The sequence below is a fragment of the Pleurodeles waltl genome, chromosome 8, assembly GCF_031143425.1.
Source record: "Pleurodeles waltl isolate 20211129_DDA chromosome 8, aPleWal1.hap1.20221129, whole genome shotgun sequence".
Classification (NCBI taxonomy): domain Eukaryota; kingdom Metazoa; phylum Chordata; class Amphibia; order Caudata; family Salamandridae; genus Pleurodeles; species Pleurodeles waltl.
Window position 1 is genome coordinate 1,281,784,980 of NC_090447.1, and position 20,774 is coordinate 1,281,805,753.

Here is a 20,774-nt window from a genome sequence, read left to right on the forward strand (position 1 = left end):
TCAGAATCATCATTGACAACAAGCTCACCATGAAATCACAGATCAACGCCATCTCCTCTGCCTACTTCCTCACTTTGCACATGCTATGTAAGATCTTCAAGTGGCTACCCCTACACACAAGATGCACCGTGACACAGGCCCCCATCATCAGCTGACTGGACTACCTCAATGCCCTCTACATAGCAATCGCCACACACCTCCTACAGAGACTTCAGACCATACATAATGCCACAGCCAGACTCATCCTCGGCCTTCCCCGACTAACCCACATCACATCCCACCTCAGGCAAATCCACAGGCCCCCGTACAGAAGAGATGCCATTTCAAGCTGCTGACCCACTTACTCAAGGCTCTATAGGACCAAAGACCCGCGAACATTAACCACCACGTGAACTTCCACCAATTGTCAAGAAGACTACGCTCTGCCTCCCTTTCACTTGCCCATACTCCCCACATCTACTGAAGCAGAAGTGGAGGACGCTTCTTCTCTCGCATGGCAGCAAAAACCTGGAACATCCTCCCCACGCAACTCCGGACCATCACCCCACTTCTGGAATTCCAAATGGCCCTCAAGACCTGGCTGTTCGAATAAGCCTCTGGGACCTGCAAGTGGCTGGATACCTTATTGGGTGATTAGCCAACCTTTACAAATTCTGATTGATGAGAAATCCTGATTGATGAGAAATTCCTTGAATCTTGTCAATTATGTGATTGTCAACAAAGAAATAGTCCAGCCTGGAAAAGTGACCATATTTCTTACTATGAAACATGTATCCCCTGGTCTGCTCCATCACATGTTGCCACATGTCACTCAGCCCTAAATCCTGCAACATGCTCTTTAGTGCTTGCCTAGTCCTGGGGGTATTGGCACAGTCCCTCCTCATGGATCTATTGAAGATGGGATCCATCAAAGTATTGAAATCACCCATCAGTATCACCAGCAGTGGGTACTCTATCAGATTTCACTCCAGAGAGGAGAGAGATCATCCGTGTTTGGACCGTAAAAGCCAGCACATATGAATTAATTATCCTGGCATCTCGTGTCACAAACTACCCATCTGCCGGTACACTGTGTTTTTGAGGCCAGAATCTCCTGACACGGTGCTTTCCTCACCAAGATAGCAACCCCCTTATAAAATTCCCCCTGATCCGAGGCGACATAGCTCTCAGTCCATCTGCACTTCAAGAAGACACTTCTACCCTCAGACAGTTTTAAATGGGTCTCCTGCAGAACCACAACCTGAGCCCCGCTCTCCTTAAGATTACACAGAATTATCCTTTGTCTCTTTTTAAATCTTAGGCTGTTGACGTTCCACAAAAGAAAGCTTATCTCTTTGCCTGCCATACAGTAGTATCGTGTTTGCACAGTTTTTTCATCAAAAATGTTACTGCAAATATTACATTGATATTATCAATAATGTTATCAAAGATGTCCTAAGTGCCGTAATTTGTGGGATAATTAGGAGTATATGGTGATTGCACGAGTTAAAGTTACCTTAGGAGACGAGTTATAGTTACTTGAGATAACTCTAACTATAACAGGTGAATTTCTATGGTCTGGTACATTTAAAATGTGAGCCTAACTGTAATGTCCCTGTAATCTTTGGTTTTATAAGTGAATTTCTATGGGATTTTTAATTCTGTGTCCTAACTATAATGTCCTTGTAACCTTTGTTTTTTTCAGTGAATTTCTATTTTTTTTTAACATAAAGTAATTTTCATAACTATACGTTAATCCAACCACCGCCTGTGGGCAGGCCCTGTGACCAACCCCTTATACCCACCCAACATTGCACCACGTATGGCCTTTGGCTGTGCGCTTGGGGGTTGGCCGCAGGACCTGGCCAGTGGCCAGTATCTGCAGCCAATCCCCCTAACCACCAAACCCTGAGAAAACGAGAGAGAGAGTGAAAGTGAGAGATTGAGAGAGAGAGAGAGCGATTCAGGCTTTGATGAATGATATACTTAGAATGAGATATTTCTAGACAAAGTGAAAAGAAAAATGATTTTGTAAATTAAAGAGTGCAATCACCTTTCAGTATGCTATACGTGAATCCAATCACCGACTCGCAACCACCTATAAGCACCCAATCTTGCGTCCAGATCCTGCAGTCAATGCCCCTAACCACCCAATCCCATGCTAAGCACAGCCCTTTGGCTGTGCGTGCAGGAGTTGGCCTGTCTCTCTGGGTGTGAGAATAGGTGTGAGAGGGTGTATCTGGGGATGAGAGTGGCTGCAAGAGTGTCTGTTTGGGTGTGAGAGTTGGTGCATCAGTGTCTTAGTTGTTATGTCAGTGTCTGCATGGGTCTGTGAGTGGGTGTGTGAAGGTTTCAGTGGGTCTGTGAGTCTGAGTTGGTCTGTGAGTGAGTACGTGAGTGTCTGAGTGGGTCTGTGAGTGGGTGCGTAAGGGTCTGAGTGAGAGAAAGAGATAGAAAAAGAGAAATTGAGAGAGAGAGATGTACTTGTCAATTAAAAAGAGTGAGATCATCTTTCAGTATGAACCTTAAACTTTTGAAGTTTAGAAGAAATTAAAGAAGTAGAACCCTCAACTTTCAGTGTGAGGGTCTGTGACCTTAACCTTTAGGCCATTGGTGACTCCTTACTGTGATACTTCTAGACATAGCTATGACAGTCAACCCAAGCCTGTGATTGGAAAGAAATGTGAATGTTCCATCACTAGGAAGGTTTAACAGTCAAAACACTAGTAAGTAAACAAACACACTGCCAAGTGATGCTAGGATTTGACCCTTCAGCCTACTGCTTGACAGCACAAGACCTTGACCATTAGGCCAGAAGTGACTATGTTCTGACGCGGGACGCGCTGCTTGACTCTCTGCACCTGGGACCGAGCACCGGAGGCATAGGGCAGGAGCCCTTTAAATTTCTTCATTGCGCTCCCGCTCGCGGGATGCGGGACGCGCTGCTTGACTCTCTGCACCTGGGGCCGAGCACCGGAAGCATAGGGCAGGAGCCCTTTAAATTTCTTCATTGCGCTCCCGCTCGCGGGGACGCGGGACGCGCTGCTTGACTCTCTGCACCTGGGGCCGAGCACCGGAGGCATAGGGCAGGAGCCCTTTAAATTTCTTCATTGCGCTCCCGCTCGCGGGGACGCGGGACGCGCTGCTTGACTCTCTGCACCTGGGGCCGAGCACCGGAGGCATAGGGCAGGAGCCCTTTAAATTTCTTCATTGCGCTCCCGCTCGCGGGACGCGCGCGGGCGCGCCCGGGCGAAGCCCGGGCCAAGGGCATGCCCGTCCGTGCCCGTCAGAGGCCGAAGGAGGCCGGGCTGGGCCCCCCCTCTGGGCTCTAAGGCACGGCCTCAGCCTACTTTGTACAGGGAAGTACCCAAAAACCTCCTTTACATTGTGTTATAGTATCAACCTCCCATGGGGAAGCGCAAGGCAAAAGATAGCCCAGCAGTAGGCTCTGTTAAATCCAAAATACCCAAAACCTATAAGGCTACGTTACCCCACACCAACTGTGTTGCCAAGGAAATAGACGATCTAATAGAAGAGGTAGAACAGATCTTAAACAACAAGGAGAGGACTAAACGAAAGGAGCTAAAATCTGGTACTCTTATTCCATTTCTAACACCCAGCTCACATATTGCCGCCAATTCACAATCTGTTGTTTTATCTCACCAGCCATCCCACCAGCCGTTGGTCTGCCAAGACCCCATTGCACTTCATGTACCCCACTCTGACTCGGAAGCACCAAGAGCCTACACAATACACCCTATAATTCCATGCTCCAACCGTTTTTCTCCTCTGGCACCCAATGACCTGGATAATCAGCAACCATTCTCCCCAACTTCGCCACGCACAGAGAGTGCTCCTCTACAAAATGATCTGTTAGCACTGGTGTGTAGTCTTAAGACTGAAGTTGATGAGTTGAGATCATTACTGCTTGAAATCACTACTCTTCTAAAAAATAAACATTCTCTCCCTATTAGCGAGCCTAAGCTAAATCTTTTGTCAACTAAACATCCACCTGTAAAAGGAGTCCTATCAACTGGCCCCCCCCCCCCACCGCCAGCTTGCGCAGCAGGCCCTACAGAAGACCAGTGTCCTGATAAACAGCCCATGCCCTTTCTCGGAAGAACTACTCCCTTTCTCTCTAATGTTCCCTTCAAATGGGACACCACCAAAGCTTCCTGCCACAATTCCAATCTAAATAATAACAACTATATATATATGTGCAATGTTCCACCTTTGCCTCCAAACATGAGAGAAGACAAAGCTTCACTAGCCAACAAGGTCTCGCATTGGTTGAGACATGTTAGGGGCTGTGGCTCAATCATTCATGACGACATTTTATCTGTCGAACGATCCAATGGTTCCTCTGGTCTTCCTGGTCGCAGTGACACTATAATGCTTAATCTCAAAAATTCCCATTTGGTATCAGGCCTTCTGGAAATGGAAGCGCGGACTACAAGTAGGAAGCCCTCAGAAATTTTTCTTTCAGCTAGCTGTCCTACTGTCAGGCACACGTGGCCGAATTCTTCCACTACATCAGTCAATTCGGTCCCGAACCACTCTACAAATATTCAAGATCTAAGACCACTAGGCCACCAGGCTCAGAGAGATCCACTATTCGATTTGGCTCCTATGAACAGCCCCGGTCCTGTCCCAAGGGCCCAAATAGTACACGAACCCGATCTCCAGGGGGTTACCTCGGACATTGACTGACTATGTTCTACCAACCCTTGCACTTCCATTTCCAGTCCAGACTCAGCGGCTACGAACTTTCCATCTAATCCATTTAGCCCGGGCGTTTCTCCTCCACCGGATTTACAACCTGGAACTATTAATAAAGCCACAAACTCATCTAAGGCGAATTTTGCTGACAGCTATCTTCCAGCTGATACCATTATGAACTCAAGCAATTCTACCGCCCAGGATACAGCAAAACTTCTGTCCTGGAATGTGGCTGGCATTAATGGCAAACTCGTCGATATTGAGTGGGGGGCATTTGTTGAAAATGTTAATGTCTGTATGTTCCAGGAAACATAGGCAATACATTGCACGTACAAACAAGGGTTTAGTTCCTTTTTTAAACCTGCTAAGCCATCTCCAGCAGGTAGGGCGGCAGGGGGACTAACCACATGGGTAAAAACTACAGAGGTGGGAGGTATAAAGGAGATATACGTGGATTCTTATGACATTTTGGCTGTTGCCATCCACCCAGCCTCAGGCTCTCCTGTTCTTTGTATAAACATCTACAGCAGGTCGGGACCTTCCAACCACCGCTCTTCCACTATCGAGCTATTGAATACCTTAATCTCAGACCTCCGTCTTAAATACCATATTATAATAGCAGGAGACTTTAATGTTCAACTTGAACTTAATGTAGACCACATAGAGGCCATGCAGCTTGAAGATAGTGTATGGAACATCCCTTCCCTTCTGACTCCTCACTCCATCCAGCGAAACTCATATAAACCGTGTGCTAGGGCTACACAGATAGTAGACCTTATGATATCCCACGGCCTCCGTTTTGGTAATGGCCGCTTCCCAGCTGACACTCCTGCCAGACCAACTTTTTTTAGGGGCTCATACAGCAATAAACTGGATTATATTTTTTTCGATCTAAGAGTTTGGCACCATATACTAGATGTGGAAGTGGGTAACCCTCATACTAGCGATCATGCACCTCTCCAGATTACGTATAAGAGACCTCTCTTAGCAGGAGTTGTTCTCCCTCCTATTTCCTCTATTGCTATGGTGTTGACTAGTAATAGGCGTACGGTCAGATGGGACTCCTTTGTGCAATCAAATAAGCTTCGAGGAAAATTGTGTGCCTTAACTTCTTCCCATCAGCTATTTGACGACAACCTTACTCTTGCCCCAACCGAAGTACTGCCTCTCCACCTGGACCTCTTTGCTACCTTGAAAGAGCTGTTTACTAAATGCCCTAGGCCATCGACTATCTCTTGTATCCAACCTCATTCCAAATGGTTCAACAAGAGGTGTAGGGAGGCTAAAAATACTTTGGTCAACGTGTTAAGGGCAAAGGATAGACCAGGTATTTTCAATGCTAGACGTCACTATGCTTCTACATGTAACAAAAGCAAACTCGAGTACGAAGAGGGGCTCTGGAGCAATCTTCTTGAGGCAGCTATAGTCCACGACTCCAAACGGTTCTGGCTTCTAGTCTCTTGCGGTGACCAGAACCGAGCACCTTATCTGGAGTCTCATATTTCTCCTGACACTTGGCTCTCTTATTTTAAGGAACTGTACGGCCCTTCTCTAGCCAGTTACATTCCTGACATAACCTTGGGGGAGCCAACAACTCTGGGTGAGCCCACGCCCTCCTTGCCTCCCTTTTCATTGAACGAAACTGCGCTGGCCATCACTGCTCAGAAAGCAGCGAAAGCCCCTGGGTCGGATGGGATCCCCTCTGACATGTTTAAAGTGGACCAGAGCACCTGGGGCTCATATATCAATAGGCTCTCTAATGCCATTTTGACTACCAGAATTTATCCTGATTCTTGGAAAGAGGCAATTATTGTGCCTATACACAAGAAAGGAGAGAGGAACATCCCAGGAAATTATAGACCTATCAGCCTCCTCGACAACCTCCAAAAAATCTTCTGTCACCAGTTGCTGAGCAGGCTGAACAAATGGACAGTAGAAAATCAAATCCTAAACCACCTTCAAGCGGGTTTCAGAGAAAAAATTAGCACAATAGATCAGATATTTTGTTTTATTTCTATCAAATGGAAAGTCGTCGACGTAGACTTAGGTCATCTATATGTAGCATTCGTTGACCTAAAATCGGCCTTTGATCTAGTACCCCGCCACAAACTGTGGGAAGTCTTGTCTAAAACAGGAGTCCCTCGCCCTATTTTAAACATTATCAGAGATCTCTATACTGGTAATTATGGAAGAATTAGATGGGGCCCCCAAGGCGAATTAACCGAAAAATTTCTCACTGCTCGTGGTGTAAGACAAGGCTGCGTGCTTGCCCCTACCTTATTCCTCCTCTTTATAAACGCATGTATTCCTTATCTCATGGAATGTTCCAACGATTCCCCCAAACTAGGAGGGCAGAAGATCCCCTGCCTCCTATTTGCCGATGACACCCTGCTGATATCTCAAACAGCCACAGGTCTCTCAACTTTGCTCTCGAGATTCATGGATTTTTGTAATGACCATGGCCTCGAAATTAATCGATCAAAAACTAAGTGTATGGTGTTTGGGGATAAAAAAGGCAGGATGCGACGACCGATCTATTTAGAGGGTGCTGCGCTGGAAAGAGTCAGCAACTTTGATTATCTAGGCTTGAAATTAGAAGACTCGCATAAGTGGCAGTGCCATATCCAGAAGGCCACCCTACGATTGAAACAGCGAGCGAGTGGCATTATAAGATTCGCAGCTAGATCTCCTAGCTTTGCCATGACGCCCGCCGTTGAAATCTACAAACTACAAGCAAGAGGGGGGGCAATCTATGGAGCCGAACTGTGGGGCCACTGTAGCTTAGATGATCTGACAAAGGTGGAAAACTCCTTCTTAAGGTCGTTGCTAAGAGTTCCTTCCAGCACCCCATTGCTCCCAATACGAATGGACCTAAACCCTGCCCTCCATCAGCCAGATCGCCGCACTCAGGCCCCTATTATATTGGATTCGTTTATGGTCATCAGATTTTCTCACCCCCTATAGATGTGGGCTAGCTAATTTGATGTCCAACGACATCAGCCCAAAAATTAAATGGTGTGTATACGTAGATTTAGGGTGGGCTCTCTTCCTTTGCGTACCCTTACATACAAATGGTCTAACTCCAGCTGCACTTCTAAGATGTGTCCGATGGGCTGTGCCAGAGAAGAATCTATAACCCACATCCTCTTCCAATGCCCCGCATACCACAAACAAAGAGTCCGCTGGATTATTCCTTTATGCAGGAAAATGGGTTTTAAAAATTGTTCGCTAGCTCTGAGAATCTTCAAATCTGACTCATCTGTTTTAGTGGTTTGCTGCTTGGCAAAATATCTAGATTCAATCTGGCATATTAGATTGAACACGCTCAAAAAAATAGAGGAAAAGTTAACAATGGATGTGGGAACCAGTCATTGATGAACCTATCTTTGCATGCACTTACTATTTTAATTGGCCTAGACGCATCTGCCCTCCGCCGTTTTTATTTTGTTCTGTTTAGATACTTTTATACTTTTAAATAGAAATGTTATTTTTTATCTGATATGTTTGGCCAGGCCTGTATTTGATTTTTAATACCTACTATGTGTTTTTACGCAAATCCATAATAAGGTGTGATTTTACAGTAGGGAAATGCTTATGTCCAAACACTTCCTTTTTCTTTTTTAACCTTTTACAACTAAAACTGTCTATTATGTAGCCTGTTGTTTCTTTTTTTAATTATGAAATTGTCAAATGTGATGTGCTTTTATGGTATTTATACTTACCGAAATAAAGCTAATGAATGAATGACTATGTTCTGCTCTGCATCCAAACGTAATTCTAAGCAACATACCGTGAACCTGAGCCAGCCTTATAAACAATATAGTTTCTCCATATGTCCCATACTTTGAAGCACGCATTGTGAACGACCTGCCCATTTTGTATGCCCAGAAACATCATAGCCACCTCATAAAAGCTAAGCAATTGACACGTTTTGCCTGATGTAAGAGTCTTGTAGGGAAATTGTACTTAGATTGGAAGGCAATGTCGTGTGATATAAAATGCTAAAATGTTCCTTTATTCAATGAATGCTGGTTTAAGCATTTGGGAAATCATCTTCACGCAGCTGCACTAGGTTCTCTATCTTTGAAGACCTTACAGCATTTCAAAGTGGCATCTGCACCAGTTGTAGAATTTTCAGGGAAACCGGTGAGCTAGCCACTTGAGAAGCTTGTAATATAAGTCAGGCGGTTGAACCCCGCTGCAGAGATCTGGGATCTGCAGACCTTAATCCCAGGTTTACACCCAGTGCTTAATTTGAGGCAGTGGTTGCAGGTACAGCCCTCCAGCACTTTTTAAAAAAATTCTCAGCAGGCTTTGTTCCAGAGCAAAAGAGAGAAAAACACAAAATGGGGAAAGAAGGATGGAAAGAAAGAAAGAGTAACAAAGGAAGAAAGTGGGGATGAAAAAGAACCTGCAAGAATGAGATAAAGAGGCCAAGAGAGTCTGCTAGTGGAATAAAGATGCATAAAGTGGAATCAAAACTATGCAGTCTTTTTTGTTTTGTTTTTGATCCTCATTTACCTTTCAAACTTTCCCTTCACAGAGAGGGGGTGAGATAGAGATTCTACCAGCTGCTCACATCCCATCTCAAACCAAATCCCCCCTGTCTAGGAATTCCTTCCGCCTAACATCAGATGGGAGGCAGCAAGGGAGCCTTGAAAGTGTGTGTGTATAATCATAGGATCGTATCACACCCTACATGTCTATACCTTCCCCAATCCCCAACCATCGTTTCAGTGGGTTCCAAAATCTCGTTTTCTTACACTCCCTACCTAGATCTAACTTGAAGTTATATATTAAAGAGTTTTTCCAATCAGCAAAGGTGGAAGGGGCAATACTAACACATTTCCTGCATATCTCCCTTCTTGCCACAAGCATCATGTAAAACAACAATTTAGCTCCGTCTCTGCCCATCTTCTACGCCTCATGGGAACATCCAAAAGTCACTACCAACGATCTTACCTTAGGACTTGTGGGGAGTATTTCCTTGATTGCTTCACCCACCTCTTGCCAAAACGTACTAAGCTGGGGGCACTCTACAAACATGTGTAGGTCGTCTTCTGATGCAGATCCGCACTTCCTGCACCTCACCGTATTATCCTGTTTCAGCCTGGAGAGCTTTGCAGGAGTCCAGAAAACTCTGTGGAATGAAAACAAATGATTTCTTCTTAACGTAGCAGGTTTAACAGTATTATATAAAAGTATCATAGATACTTGCCAAAGATCCTTAAAATGAGGCTCCGGCAAGCATTTTTTCCATACTTCTTCCGGGGGAGGGTAAATTCGCCATCAACAGTATCCATGATCAGCCAGTACCATCTAGCCACTTCTTTCTTCAATGAAGTATCCAAATGCAGCTGATCCTCCACACTATTAGTGCGCCCCAATTCCTCAGTCACATTCCTTGCCCAGCTCTTTATCTGAAGGTATTTAAATTTGGACAAGCTTCCCCCCACCTCCATATTAAGATTTTCAAATGCCCTGACTTCTCCATTGTAACAAAGTTGTCCCCACTGCAGTAAACCTGCCTTTTTCAATGGAGTGGCCAAGGCATCTTTAGTCCATTCCGGTGAACCAGGAGAGCCCCAAACCGGAGCATACTCGCTATAGTACGACAAACTTGTGGCCTTTCTCACCTCATACCAAAGTTTTCCCAAGTCTTGCAACACCTTAAATTGAATTTTCTTGAGGAACTTGGGCTCCCCAAACTTGTACAAAAAACTTTTCTGTAACTCATTTCCCTCCATCATAGCTATCAGAATCTGCCCCAGCTCAGAGCGATCTGGTTGGTTAAAAATCTGCCTTACATTTTTCAACGAAAAAGCCCATGCATAATACTGCAAATCCGGGAACGCCACACCACATTTTTCTTTCTTTCTTCTAAGTTTTTTCCACGATATACGAACACCTTTAGATGCCCAAATAAAACTACAAAATTTCCCTTGAAGTTTCTTTAAGGAGCCCTTATTGTACATTAATGGTAATGAATTAAAAATGAAAGTTAGTTTGGGTACAATCTCCATCTTAACAACATTAGCCTGACCTATAATGGTTAATGGGAGGTTTAGCCATTTCCTCATTAATAGATCTACCTCCCTCATAACCCGGCCAAGATTTATTTCTGCCGTTTTACATATATCATGCGTTATAGTGATCCACAGATGTTTAACTTCTTCCTTTACATTTATAGAATCATTTACTTCCATATTCCACGCCATAATCTCAGTCTTTTGATTGTTAACTGCATAGCCAGAGATTCCCCCAAAATCTTCCATCAACTCTTCTAAACTGGTTTAGCCTGACTTAAATTAGAGGTATAAATCATTAGATCGTCTGCATATAAAGAAAGTTTCCTAGCTAAGTTCCCACACACAAATGAGGGGATTCTCACATCGCTTCTAATTCTACTAGCTAATGGCTCAATATAGAGATCAAAGAGTAATGGAGATAATGGGCACCCCTGTCTCGTTCCTCTTTCTATCTTCAAAGAAGGGGTGAGCAAACCGTTAACCAGAATTCTTGCACTAGAATCTTGGTAGATTTTATGTAATGATCTAATAAAATGCCATCCAAGATTATAAAATTCACATACCATGATCAAATAACGCCAGTTGACTCTATCAAATGCCTTTGTTGCGTCCACCATTACCACTGCCAAAGGCGCACGCAGAGTAGTAGCTAAATCAATCAACCCTACCAACCCATGTGTCAGCTCATACATGTATCTCCCCTTCAAAAACCCTTTCTGATCTGTGTGTATAAGCTTCCCCATAACAGCCCCTAATCTATCTGCCAGGAGACTTCCAAAGATTTTATAATCACAGTTTAAAAGTGATATTGGGTGATATGAGTCACAATTCCTAGGGTCTTTACCTGGTTTTAAAATTAATATAATAATAGCTTCTTTCCAAGAAGGAGGGAGACTCTCATCACCCCCTATAATGCTATGACATAATTCCTTTAAAAATTCCATAATACTACTTCCCAAAGCTCATTGGGTAATCCATCTGGTCCTGGCGCTTTCCCCAATTTACCTGAAAGAATGGCCTGTTCTATTTCTATCTGCTTAAACAGCCCATTAACCACCCTTTTTTCCTCTTCACTTAAAGTGGCCAATTCTAATTTCCTCAAGCCATCTCTTCATTGCCTCCGGTGAAACTTCCAAATCCTCCATATATAGTTCCTTGAAAAAATTAAAGAAACTTTCCATTACCTGTTTCCTACCTTTCCTAATCTCACCAGAGCTTTCATCTCAAATTTCTGTCACCCTGTTTCTCACTATGTACGTTTTTAATGTCCAGGCCAACATTTTGCTACTGTTCTCACTATACCCAAATGGGCCACCTTATTAGCCTCACATCTCAATCTGATCCTATTATATAAAACTGCTGCCAGTTCCAGACGGGCTCCCTGTCCTTGTTTATATAACTCATCAATTTCTTCTTCCCGGTCCGCACATAACATTCTCTGCTCTGACTATTGTATTTGATTTTCTAACCTACTTATTTCTTCATTGTATAGTTTCCTCCTATATGAAGCTATCCTGATCAGTCGCCCCCTCAGAAAAGCTTTGAAGGTATCCCAAACTATTGCTAAAGAGGCTGAACCCATATTCATTCTAAACAATTCTTCTGCCTCTAACCACAGCTCCATAACCACTTCATCTTCCAGTAGCAGTGTTCTATCTAAAGTCCACCTTCTTTCACTCCTATTCGTCAGCAACCTAAGTTGTAAACTAACCGCCGAATGATCTGATGAATGGGCTCCAATATGTGTTACTTCCTCGACATAGTCTTTCAAGTCACTATCTATTAAAAAATAGTTGATCCTAGACTGATGCCGGTATTTCTTAGTTTTATAAGAATAGCCTCTCTCAGACCTCTTCTTATCTCTCCAAACATCGTATAATCCCCATTGGGCCATCATTACTCTTATCTGAGTCTGCATTTTCTCATTCAATATTGACCTACTACCAGAGGATCTATCTAGCTCATAGTTCAATACGACATTAAAGTCTCCCGCCCATAATATAGGATCCAAGTATTGCAGTAGAAGATGTGATAATTCCCTCAATTGACCTATATTATCTCTATTAGGACCGTAATATCCTACCAACATAAAGCCATACTCAAAAGCAGACAATTTCCCAGCACCCATCTCCCGGATTTATCTATAGGGCCTTCAACAAAAATGATGTTAGCATGATTCTTAATTAAAATAACCACCCCCTTACTACCACTCGTACAATTAGAACTGGCTATCTGCTGTACCCATCTACATGACTTAAAAACTTCAAAGCATTCTTCTTTAAAAAGATGAGTTTCCTGTAAAATCAACACATCAAATGGAACGTCCTTCAAATATTGCACCAGCCTTTTCTGTCTACTTTTTACTCGGAGGCCATTGACAATCCAAGACAGGAGTTTCAAATCACTCAACACCATCTTCCAAGTAGGGGCCTGGTCTGTCCTTACAACCCCCTCTCTTTCCCCTCCTGCTCCCTCTCTATTTACATCATCGAGGATCTTTTTTTTCCTTTTTTCCCCCATTATGCTCCCCACCCAGTGCTCCCCATCACCACTCCCCTTCCTACAGCCCATCCCTGCTCCTCCCAGGGGAACCCACCCAATCTTATTTATTCTGACAATATGCCAGAGGAGGGTCGCCGTGTCGGGGTCAGGGCATCTTCCCTGTTTACCAAACGTCCTTACCTAAAAGAAAAAAAATTAGACCAAACTTTTCCCGTTCCCATTCCCTTTCTCTGTTTTCCTAATCAGATCATCTGCCTCCTTCCAATCCGTAAAATTATACATTTTATTATTCACCATAACCCTTAAAGACGCAGGGAACTTTAACTGAGCTGTTGCTCCAAGTTTTTTTTTAATGTATCTATTCTTTTTCCCAGCTCCCATTGTTTGTTTAAAGTCACAGATGCTAGGTCTGACCCGATTTTAAACTGGGACCCATTCACTGACAATGACTTATTTTTCAATGCCGAGGCCAAGATATGTTCTTCATTGCATATGTTTGAAAATAAACTAAGATTTTCCCTAGTTTATCCCTAGTAGGGGAGTTTTCGCCGGGACCCGGGGTACCCTTTGAATGTCTTTTACAATATCAACTTCCGATTCCTCAACATTCACTTCCTGCTTTATTAATTGAGCCACAAAGCCTTTTAAATCACCTCCTTCCAATCCTACGGGGACTCTGAGAAACCTCAAGTTGTTCCTCCTCTGATTATTTTCCAGGGATTCCATCTTGGCCATTACCCATGCTTCCCCTTCTTTCAAATATTTTATTTGCTCTTTATTTTCCTCTACCACCGTCCTGAGCTCTCCAACCACCTCCTCCAGAGCAGCCGTACAACCTGCAAGCTCGTCTCTTTTTTTCCCTGAATCGTCACAAAGATTTCTAATCTCCACCTGATTAGAATTAGAAGTCTCAAAGCCACCCTTCAGTTCCATAGATAATGGCTTTAGCAAGTCCGCGACAGACTGTCCATGATTTTCACCAAGGGGCTGAACATCTTGCCCTGCACCTATTCCCTCTCGAGTCTCTGGGTATACCCTAGGTGAAGAAAATCACTCTGTACCTCCCCTGTCTACCCGGGTATCCGGAACTCTGTTCTCAAAGCCAACAGCGGGTACTAATTTATCTACATCTTGCATACTCTCATCCCCAGTCGACATTTTAGGAGATCCTGGTAGTACACAAAAATAGGTCCTTACAGATGGAGTAACTCACACTTTCCTATTATTTACCACCCCGCACTGCTAAAAGTCAGTTTCCTTTTACTAATGCTACTAGTTTGCTCCACCTTATTCCTCACTGTAAACTGCTTCTGGAGAGAGTCCAAACCCTCAACTTCTACCCTTTTCTTACTCTTTTTAGCACTCTGCAGGGAGTATGCTACTTGATCAAAACCATTTTTGAGGGTCACCTTCCCACCTTCCTTTTTGGCCGCAACCGCCCCTCTTACCCTGTCCACCATGGGAGCTACATAAACTTCTGTACCACTTCATTGCAAAACAGCTTCCTCACAGCACACAGGACCTCCAGTTCCTTTAATCCCCTGTAACTCTCTTACTGTACATGGACGTAGCAAGTCCCCGCTGTCCTCCAGAATCCTTCCTTCTCTTATGGTCTGTTTCGCTCCTGTGCTGGCTTTACCACCGTTTCCCCGGTAGGAAACATGAGCCGCTGCCTCCCTTACTCAGAGCACCTCCAGGACGGCTCGCAGCTACGTCACAATCCTCACTCCTTGTGCCTCCCACGTCCCCGCCAATGCAGACGCCACCTCCTCACACGCCAGTGCCCTCAAACGAGTCCCCGGCCGAAGACACTGTCACCAGATCCCTTGCTCCAACACCCGCGGTAAGGAAATTTGCTTTTTTCTTCAGTTGCACATTCCTGACACGGAGCCCTCCGCTACCACCTCCTTAGACGGCCACCATGTTCCCCAAACTATGCAGTCTTGGTATTAGTTACCTCGACCTACAATAGCACCAGCCACAAAACTTTGGGCCTTGGCACTTACTAATATGCAAATTAGGCACTGCTCACATTCTCCTGGTATCAGTAAAATAAGTAACAATTTCAACTGCTTAATAATAATTGTGCATATAAAATTTTCTTTGTTAAGTGCTTTAGATAGAAGCATAATATGAATAACATTATAGCTGATCTATCTCCTCTGCCACTCTCGCTAGATTAAGTACCAGAACTTCCCTAAGTGACTGGACAACTGTAATACCCAAGTATTTCAATTCTGGGACTACTCTTTCCCAATTACCCATATTCCAGCACATAATGTCTGATTTTGCAGTGTTCACCAAATACCCTGATATGGCACCAAACTCCCCTGCTAGTTGTTCTACCCAGGGGATAGTCTGAACGGGGTCGGATAATCAGATCATTGGCATAAAGTTCAACTTTAACCATCAATTGGTTTATGGTTAAGGTGATTACTTGTTGATCCCTTCTAAGAAGATGGGCAAATGGTTCAATATATACATCGAACAGGAGGGTGGGAAAACCCCTGCCTTGTACCATGGGAGATTGGAAAACTCTCCGTTAACTCACTGTTAAACATTATTTTGGTTGTGGAGTTGGTGTATAGATTCTGTAAAGTGGAAATAAAACATGGGTTGAAACCTAATACAGCCAACACCTTCCACAGAAAAACCCAACAGACCATGTCTAGAGAGGCTGAGTGTCTGTTGGTGGATTAAAGAGGCATAAGGTGGAATCAAAACTATGCAGCCTTGGTAATAAGCACCTCAATCTTCGATAGCGCCAGCTGCAAAGTTTTGGGTTTTGGTACTTACAAATATGCAATTTAGGCACTGCTTACATCCTCCTAGTATCAGTAAAATAAGTAATAATTTGAATTGAGTAGTGATAATAATTGTACATATAAGATTTTCTTTATTAAGTGCTTTGGATAGAAGCATAATATGAATAACATTTGTTTTAAATTAATTGTTACTTATGAGTAGATTGAAGGCTGCAGATAAGTGTGTGAAATGCATTTGTAAAAGTGTGTTGGGAATCTTACAACTCTGTGCATGTTCATTCAACCCACTTGCATGTTCATTTGCCTCATTTTGGTGCTTATTCGCCTTATTTTGATGTTTATTCACCTGATTTCACTGTTTGTTCACCTCATTACATAGCATTTACCTGCACTAATAATAATAATTATCATCAACATAATCATAATCATAATTCACTTAAAAAAACAAAGGTTACAGGGACGTTATAATTAGGCTCACATTTTAAATGTACCAAATCATAGAAATTCATCTGGGATAGTTATAGTTACTATTACTTGCACTCTGGCCATATACCATATACCCTCGCTATATATATATATATATATATATATATACTTTAAATGAAAAAACAAAGGTTACAGGGACGTTATAGTTAGGTTCTGAATTGACTCATACAAAACCATAGAAACTCAGCAGTTATAGTTAGAGTTCTTTCAAGTAACTAAACCTCGTGCCCTCGCCATGCACAGTTGTCTCATCAATAAGTTTATTGCAAATGTTGCAGTGAGAGTATGAAAGATGCATAGAATATGTCATCAATGATACAATATGTGGAGAAATTAGCTGTGCGCGGCGAAGGTGTGACTTATAGTTACCTTAGGGCACGAGTTTTAGTTACTGGAAAGAACTATATTGTATGGCTGAATTTCTATGGTTTTGTATGAGTAAATTCAGAACCTAACTATAATGTTCCTGTAACCTTTGATTTTTCCAGTGAACTTCTATGTTTTAACTTATAGTAATTTTAATTGCTATATGTGAATCCAACCACCGCCATGCGCGGCCATCGGCCGGGCGTGTCAGTGGTTGGCCACATGGCCTGGCCTGCGGCCCAGCCCTGAAGCCAACCCCCTTTAAGCACCCACACTTGCACCATGCATTGCCTTCCCCCATGCGCAATAGGGGTTGCTCTTAAGGGCTAACCTGCAGCCAGTCCCTGCGGCCAACCCCCCCTAACAGCCCAACCCGATGTTGTGCACAGCCCTTTGTGCATGCACAGTGGAAGTTATCTGTTGCCTCTCTGGGTGTGAAAATAGGTGTGAGAGGCTGTATCTGGCGGTAAGAGAGGCTGTCAGAGTGTCTGTCTGGGTGTGAGAGTGCATTCGTCAGTGTTTTAACGGCTGCGTCAGTATGTGCTCTGGTCTGTGAGTCGGGTGCATAAGGGTGTCAGTGGGTCTGTGAGTGGCTGTATGACGGTCTGAGTGGGTGTGTGAGTAACTGTCTGAGTGGATGCTTGAGAGCCTGACTGGGGCTGTGAGTGAGTGCATGAGGGTCTGAGTGGGTCTTTGAGTGGGTAAGTGAGTGTCTGCGTGGGTCTGTGGGTGCGTGAGTGTCTGAGTGGGTCTGTGACTGGGTGCGTAATGTCTGAAATGGGTGTGTAAGTGGGACCATTGATTGAAAGGAAGATGGAGAGGGAGAAAATGAAAGTGAGAGGGAGAGAGATAGAGTTGTTTAGGCTTTGGTGACTGATAAACTTAGAATGAGTTATTTGTCTCCAATGTAATATAAAAAATGTATTTGTTCTTATTAAAAACATAATAATATTTTTTAATTAAAAAACAAATGAAAAATGCACGACTCAAACCCCCATATATCAGTGTGAAGGTCTGTGACCTTCACACAGATCTATGTGGGTTTCGGGTTTAAAATAAATAAATAAAATAATCTGTTTATGGGCTTTCAGGGACCACTAGAGAGCCCTCAAGGGCTCCCTCGTGATCCCTATAAACCTTTTATGTATTTATTTATTTTTTTAATTAAAAAAAATAATCAAAAGCCCTTTATGGCTTAAGGCTTTCCCTGCAGTGCCATTGCTTCAGCAAGCATTGAGGTGCTTTGACAGCAGCTCCCTGGTTGCTGAAGTATTAGGGGACAGAGATGAAAGCTTCGGATTTTGACAGCAGGACCTGCTTTAAAGGGCCCGCTGTCAAAACCTGAAGTGTTTGCTGTGGCTTGGCTGTAGCTACAGTGCTGCAGCCAAGCCACAGCAAACAGCTATGTCCCGAGTGTGAGCACCCCCGGAACATAGCAGGAGCTGGCCCTGCGGGGTGGAGGTCCCCACTGCCATCCGAGGCTCCTTGAGGGGGGTGTGCAGTCCCCCTCCAATGTGAAGATAGCCATGAAGCATGATGGTCCCCGGGGCTTAGGGACCCCCTTTCTTTTTTTTACACTTTGCCATTGGGGGTTGACCCCGGGGCACAGGGGGGCCGTGGGCCCTCTGCATGTATTTAATTAGAAACCCTGGGGGGGGTGGTGGTCACTGAGGCCCCAAAGCGACCCCCTTTTTCTTTTTTAACAGTTTGCCCCAGGGGGTGGTGGTCCCCGGGCACTGGAGAGCCAGGGGCCCCCCTGCATGTATTTAATTAGAAGCCCCTTGGGTGGTGATCCTCGGAGCACGGGGGTACCGCAAGCCCCACCACATGTTATAAATAGGGCATCCCTGTGGAGGTGGCAGCGGGGGCTGTGGGCCCCACATATATGATATAATAGAAGTCTGGGTGGTGGAGGGCCCTGGGGGTGGGGGGCCATGGGCCCCCTCCTCAAATGATATAATAAAAGCCCCAGGGGCATGGGGGGTGAGGGGTCCTACCATATATAAAAATTAAAGCCCTGGGGAGGTGGCGGTCCCCAGGTCAGCCGGGGGGGAGGGGTGGGCTCCCTGCATATAAAAAAATGAAAAGTCCGGGGAGTGTTATTATAATTTTATTTTTCCTGGGAGCAAGGGGCGAGGCTGGGCTGAAGGGAGAGGTCTGGAGGAGGGGTATGTGCGCTATAAAGTGCGCATGTCTGTTTGGGCCGTGTTGGGCTGGCCAAACAAAGATGCACACTTTCCATGTTCTATACCCGGCTGTATTGCACAGCCGAGTGGAGAACATGCCCAGGCTCCCACTCCCAGTCTGAGTGGCGAAGCAGGCCGCTCAGACCAATCACGATGCTGCTGTCATGCTGTTGACAGCAGCGTTGTGAGTGGATGGGAGCTTGTGTGCAGCCAAGAAGAGGACAAGGACGGAGGGGAGATGAACCAGTCTCTCCCACAGGTAAGCTTTTTTTTTTTTTTTTTTTTACTTAAAAACAAAAAAAAAATCTCCCCCACCCTGACCCGCACCACCACCCCCATTGAGTGGCAGCCACCACTGGTAAATACTATACAATGATGTGAATAAACACCCAAATTAGGTTGAAGAAAAAACGCTCAATAGGGTGACACTTCTTAGGTTTCCAAGCTGAATTTCTCATATTTATCTGTCACTTTATTTTCGTGATTAATGTGACAGGTTTAAGTGCTGCAGAAAGTGAGAGACATTGCACAGACTGCTTCCAATTTTTCAATTAGCATGGAAAGAAAGTATTTTCCTGTGAAATATTTTATAATGGGGGAGGGTGGAGAAGATTTTTTATTCGTGAAATTGGAAATATTTCCTGACTATGCATGTGGAATTTCCGTACCGTAGATACAACAAATTCATACGGTTAGGGAAAAAGACATGCTATGGATATATGGGCTTTACATACCTTACCATGCAGAAATTCACAAGTTTCCAGCAACACACGCATAATTCTTGTGCCGTTGTCAATCAAGTACAAAGTCATACATCTTAGCAATGCGTATAGCCATGCCTTTCCGGAGAAATTTGATTTTTTGTGTGAATATGGCACGTTTCAGCAATATGTGTATAATTGACAATGAAATCTATACTCATTTTGATTAACACTTAACAGGAACAGCTGGGTACATTCAGTAAGGGGTTTGATTTACTTCTGATAGTGGATTTTCACTTAGACCTTCTTATTGCCTTGTTGACATAATTGCATTATGTTGCTGACATTAATTATAGTTTATTGCCCACACACAGACTTTTGATCTTCCTTCCTAAGCCAGTTCCTCGTTTAAATAAACAAACATGCTTTTAGCTTCATCATCAGTCTGAAAAACGGGGAGGACTTCTTTAGTTTTGTCCATGTACGGTATTGTGTTGGCCAGAGAAGAATACCCTTATTGTGGAAAGCTTTTTAAAAGACGTATAGTTTATACATTTTGTGCTTGAAGATATGAAAGGAAACATAATTCAACAATGCGTTTTTATAAATATGTTATGTCTCATCTGCTTCAATGCTTTAGTATTGAACATGGAGAATTCCAAGAAGCCCCGTGGGGGTATCTAAATCTAGCCTACAGCTGCCCCTTTGGCAAGACATGTATATCTCCACATAAGCAAAACTGAATGACGTTTTTTCTTCTACTTTCCAGAGTTTCCCCCCTGCAGAAATCTGAAATAGTAGATATGGTAAAGAAACATGTGAATGCCATTACACTTGCTATCGGAGATGGTGCCAACGATGTAGGAATGATCCAGACCGCACACGTTGGAGTTGGGATCAGTGGAAACGAGGGCATGCAGGCAACCAACTCCTCCGATTACTCCATTGCACAGGTTAGAAACATAAAATTGCAGCTGCCATATGTTGTTGACAGAGTTCTCAGCCGTGCATAGGCCAATCAGCGTTGGCCCTTAATCCAAG

At 43.9% G+C, this 20,774-nt stretch overlaps 1 protein-coding gene across 1 annotated transcript in view; it reads left to right on the top strand.

The window, feature by feature from the left end:
* ATP8A2 (ATPase phospholipid transporting 8A2) overlaps nt 1-20,774 on the top strand; it is a 1,954,943-nt gene that overhangs the window by 1,125,296 nt on the left and 808,873 nt on the right. Inside the window, exon 26 of the mRNA XM_069202231.1 lies at nt 20,503-20,686. Within this exon, the coding sequence (XP_069058332.1) occupies nt 20,503-20,686 (184 nt within the window). The remainder of the gene's footprint in view (nt 1-20,502; nt 20,687-20,774) is intronic.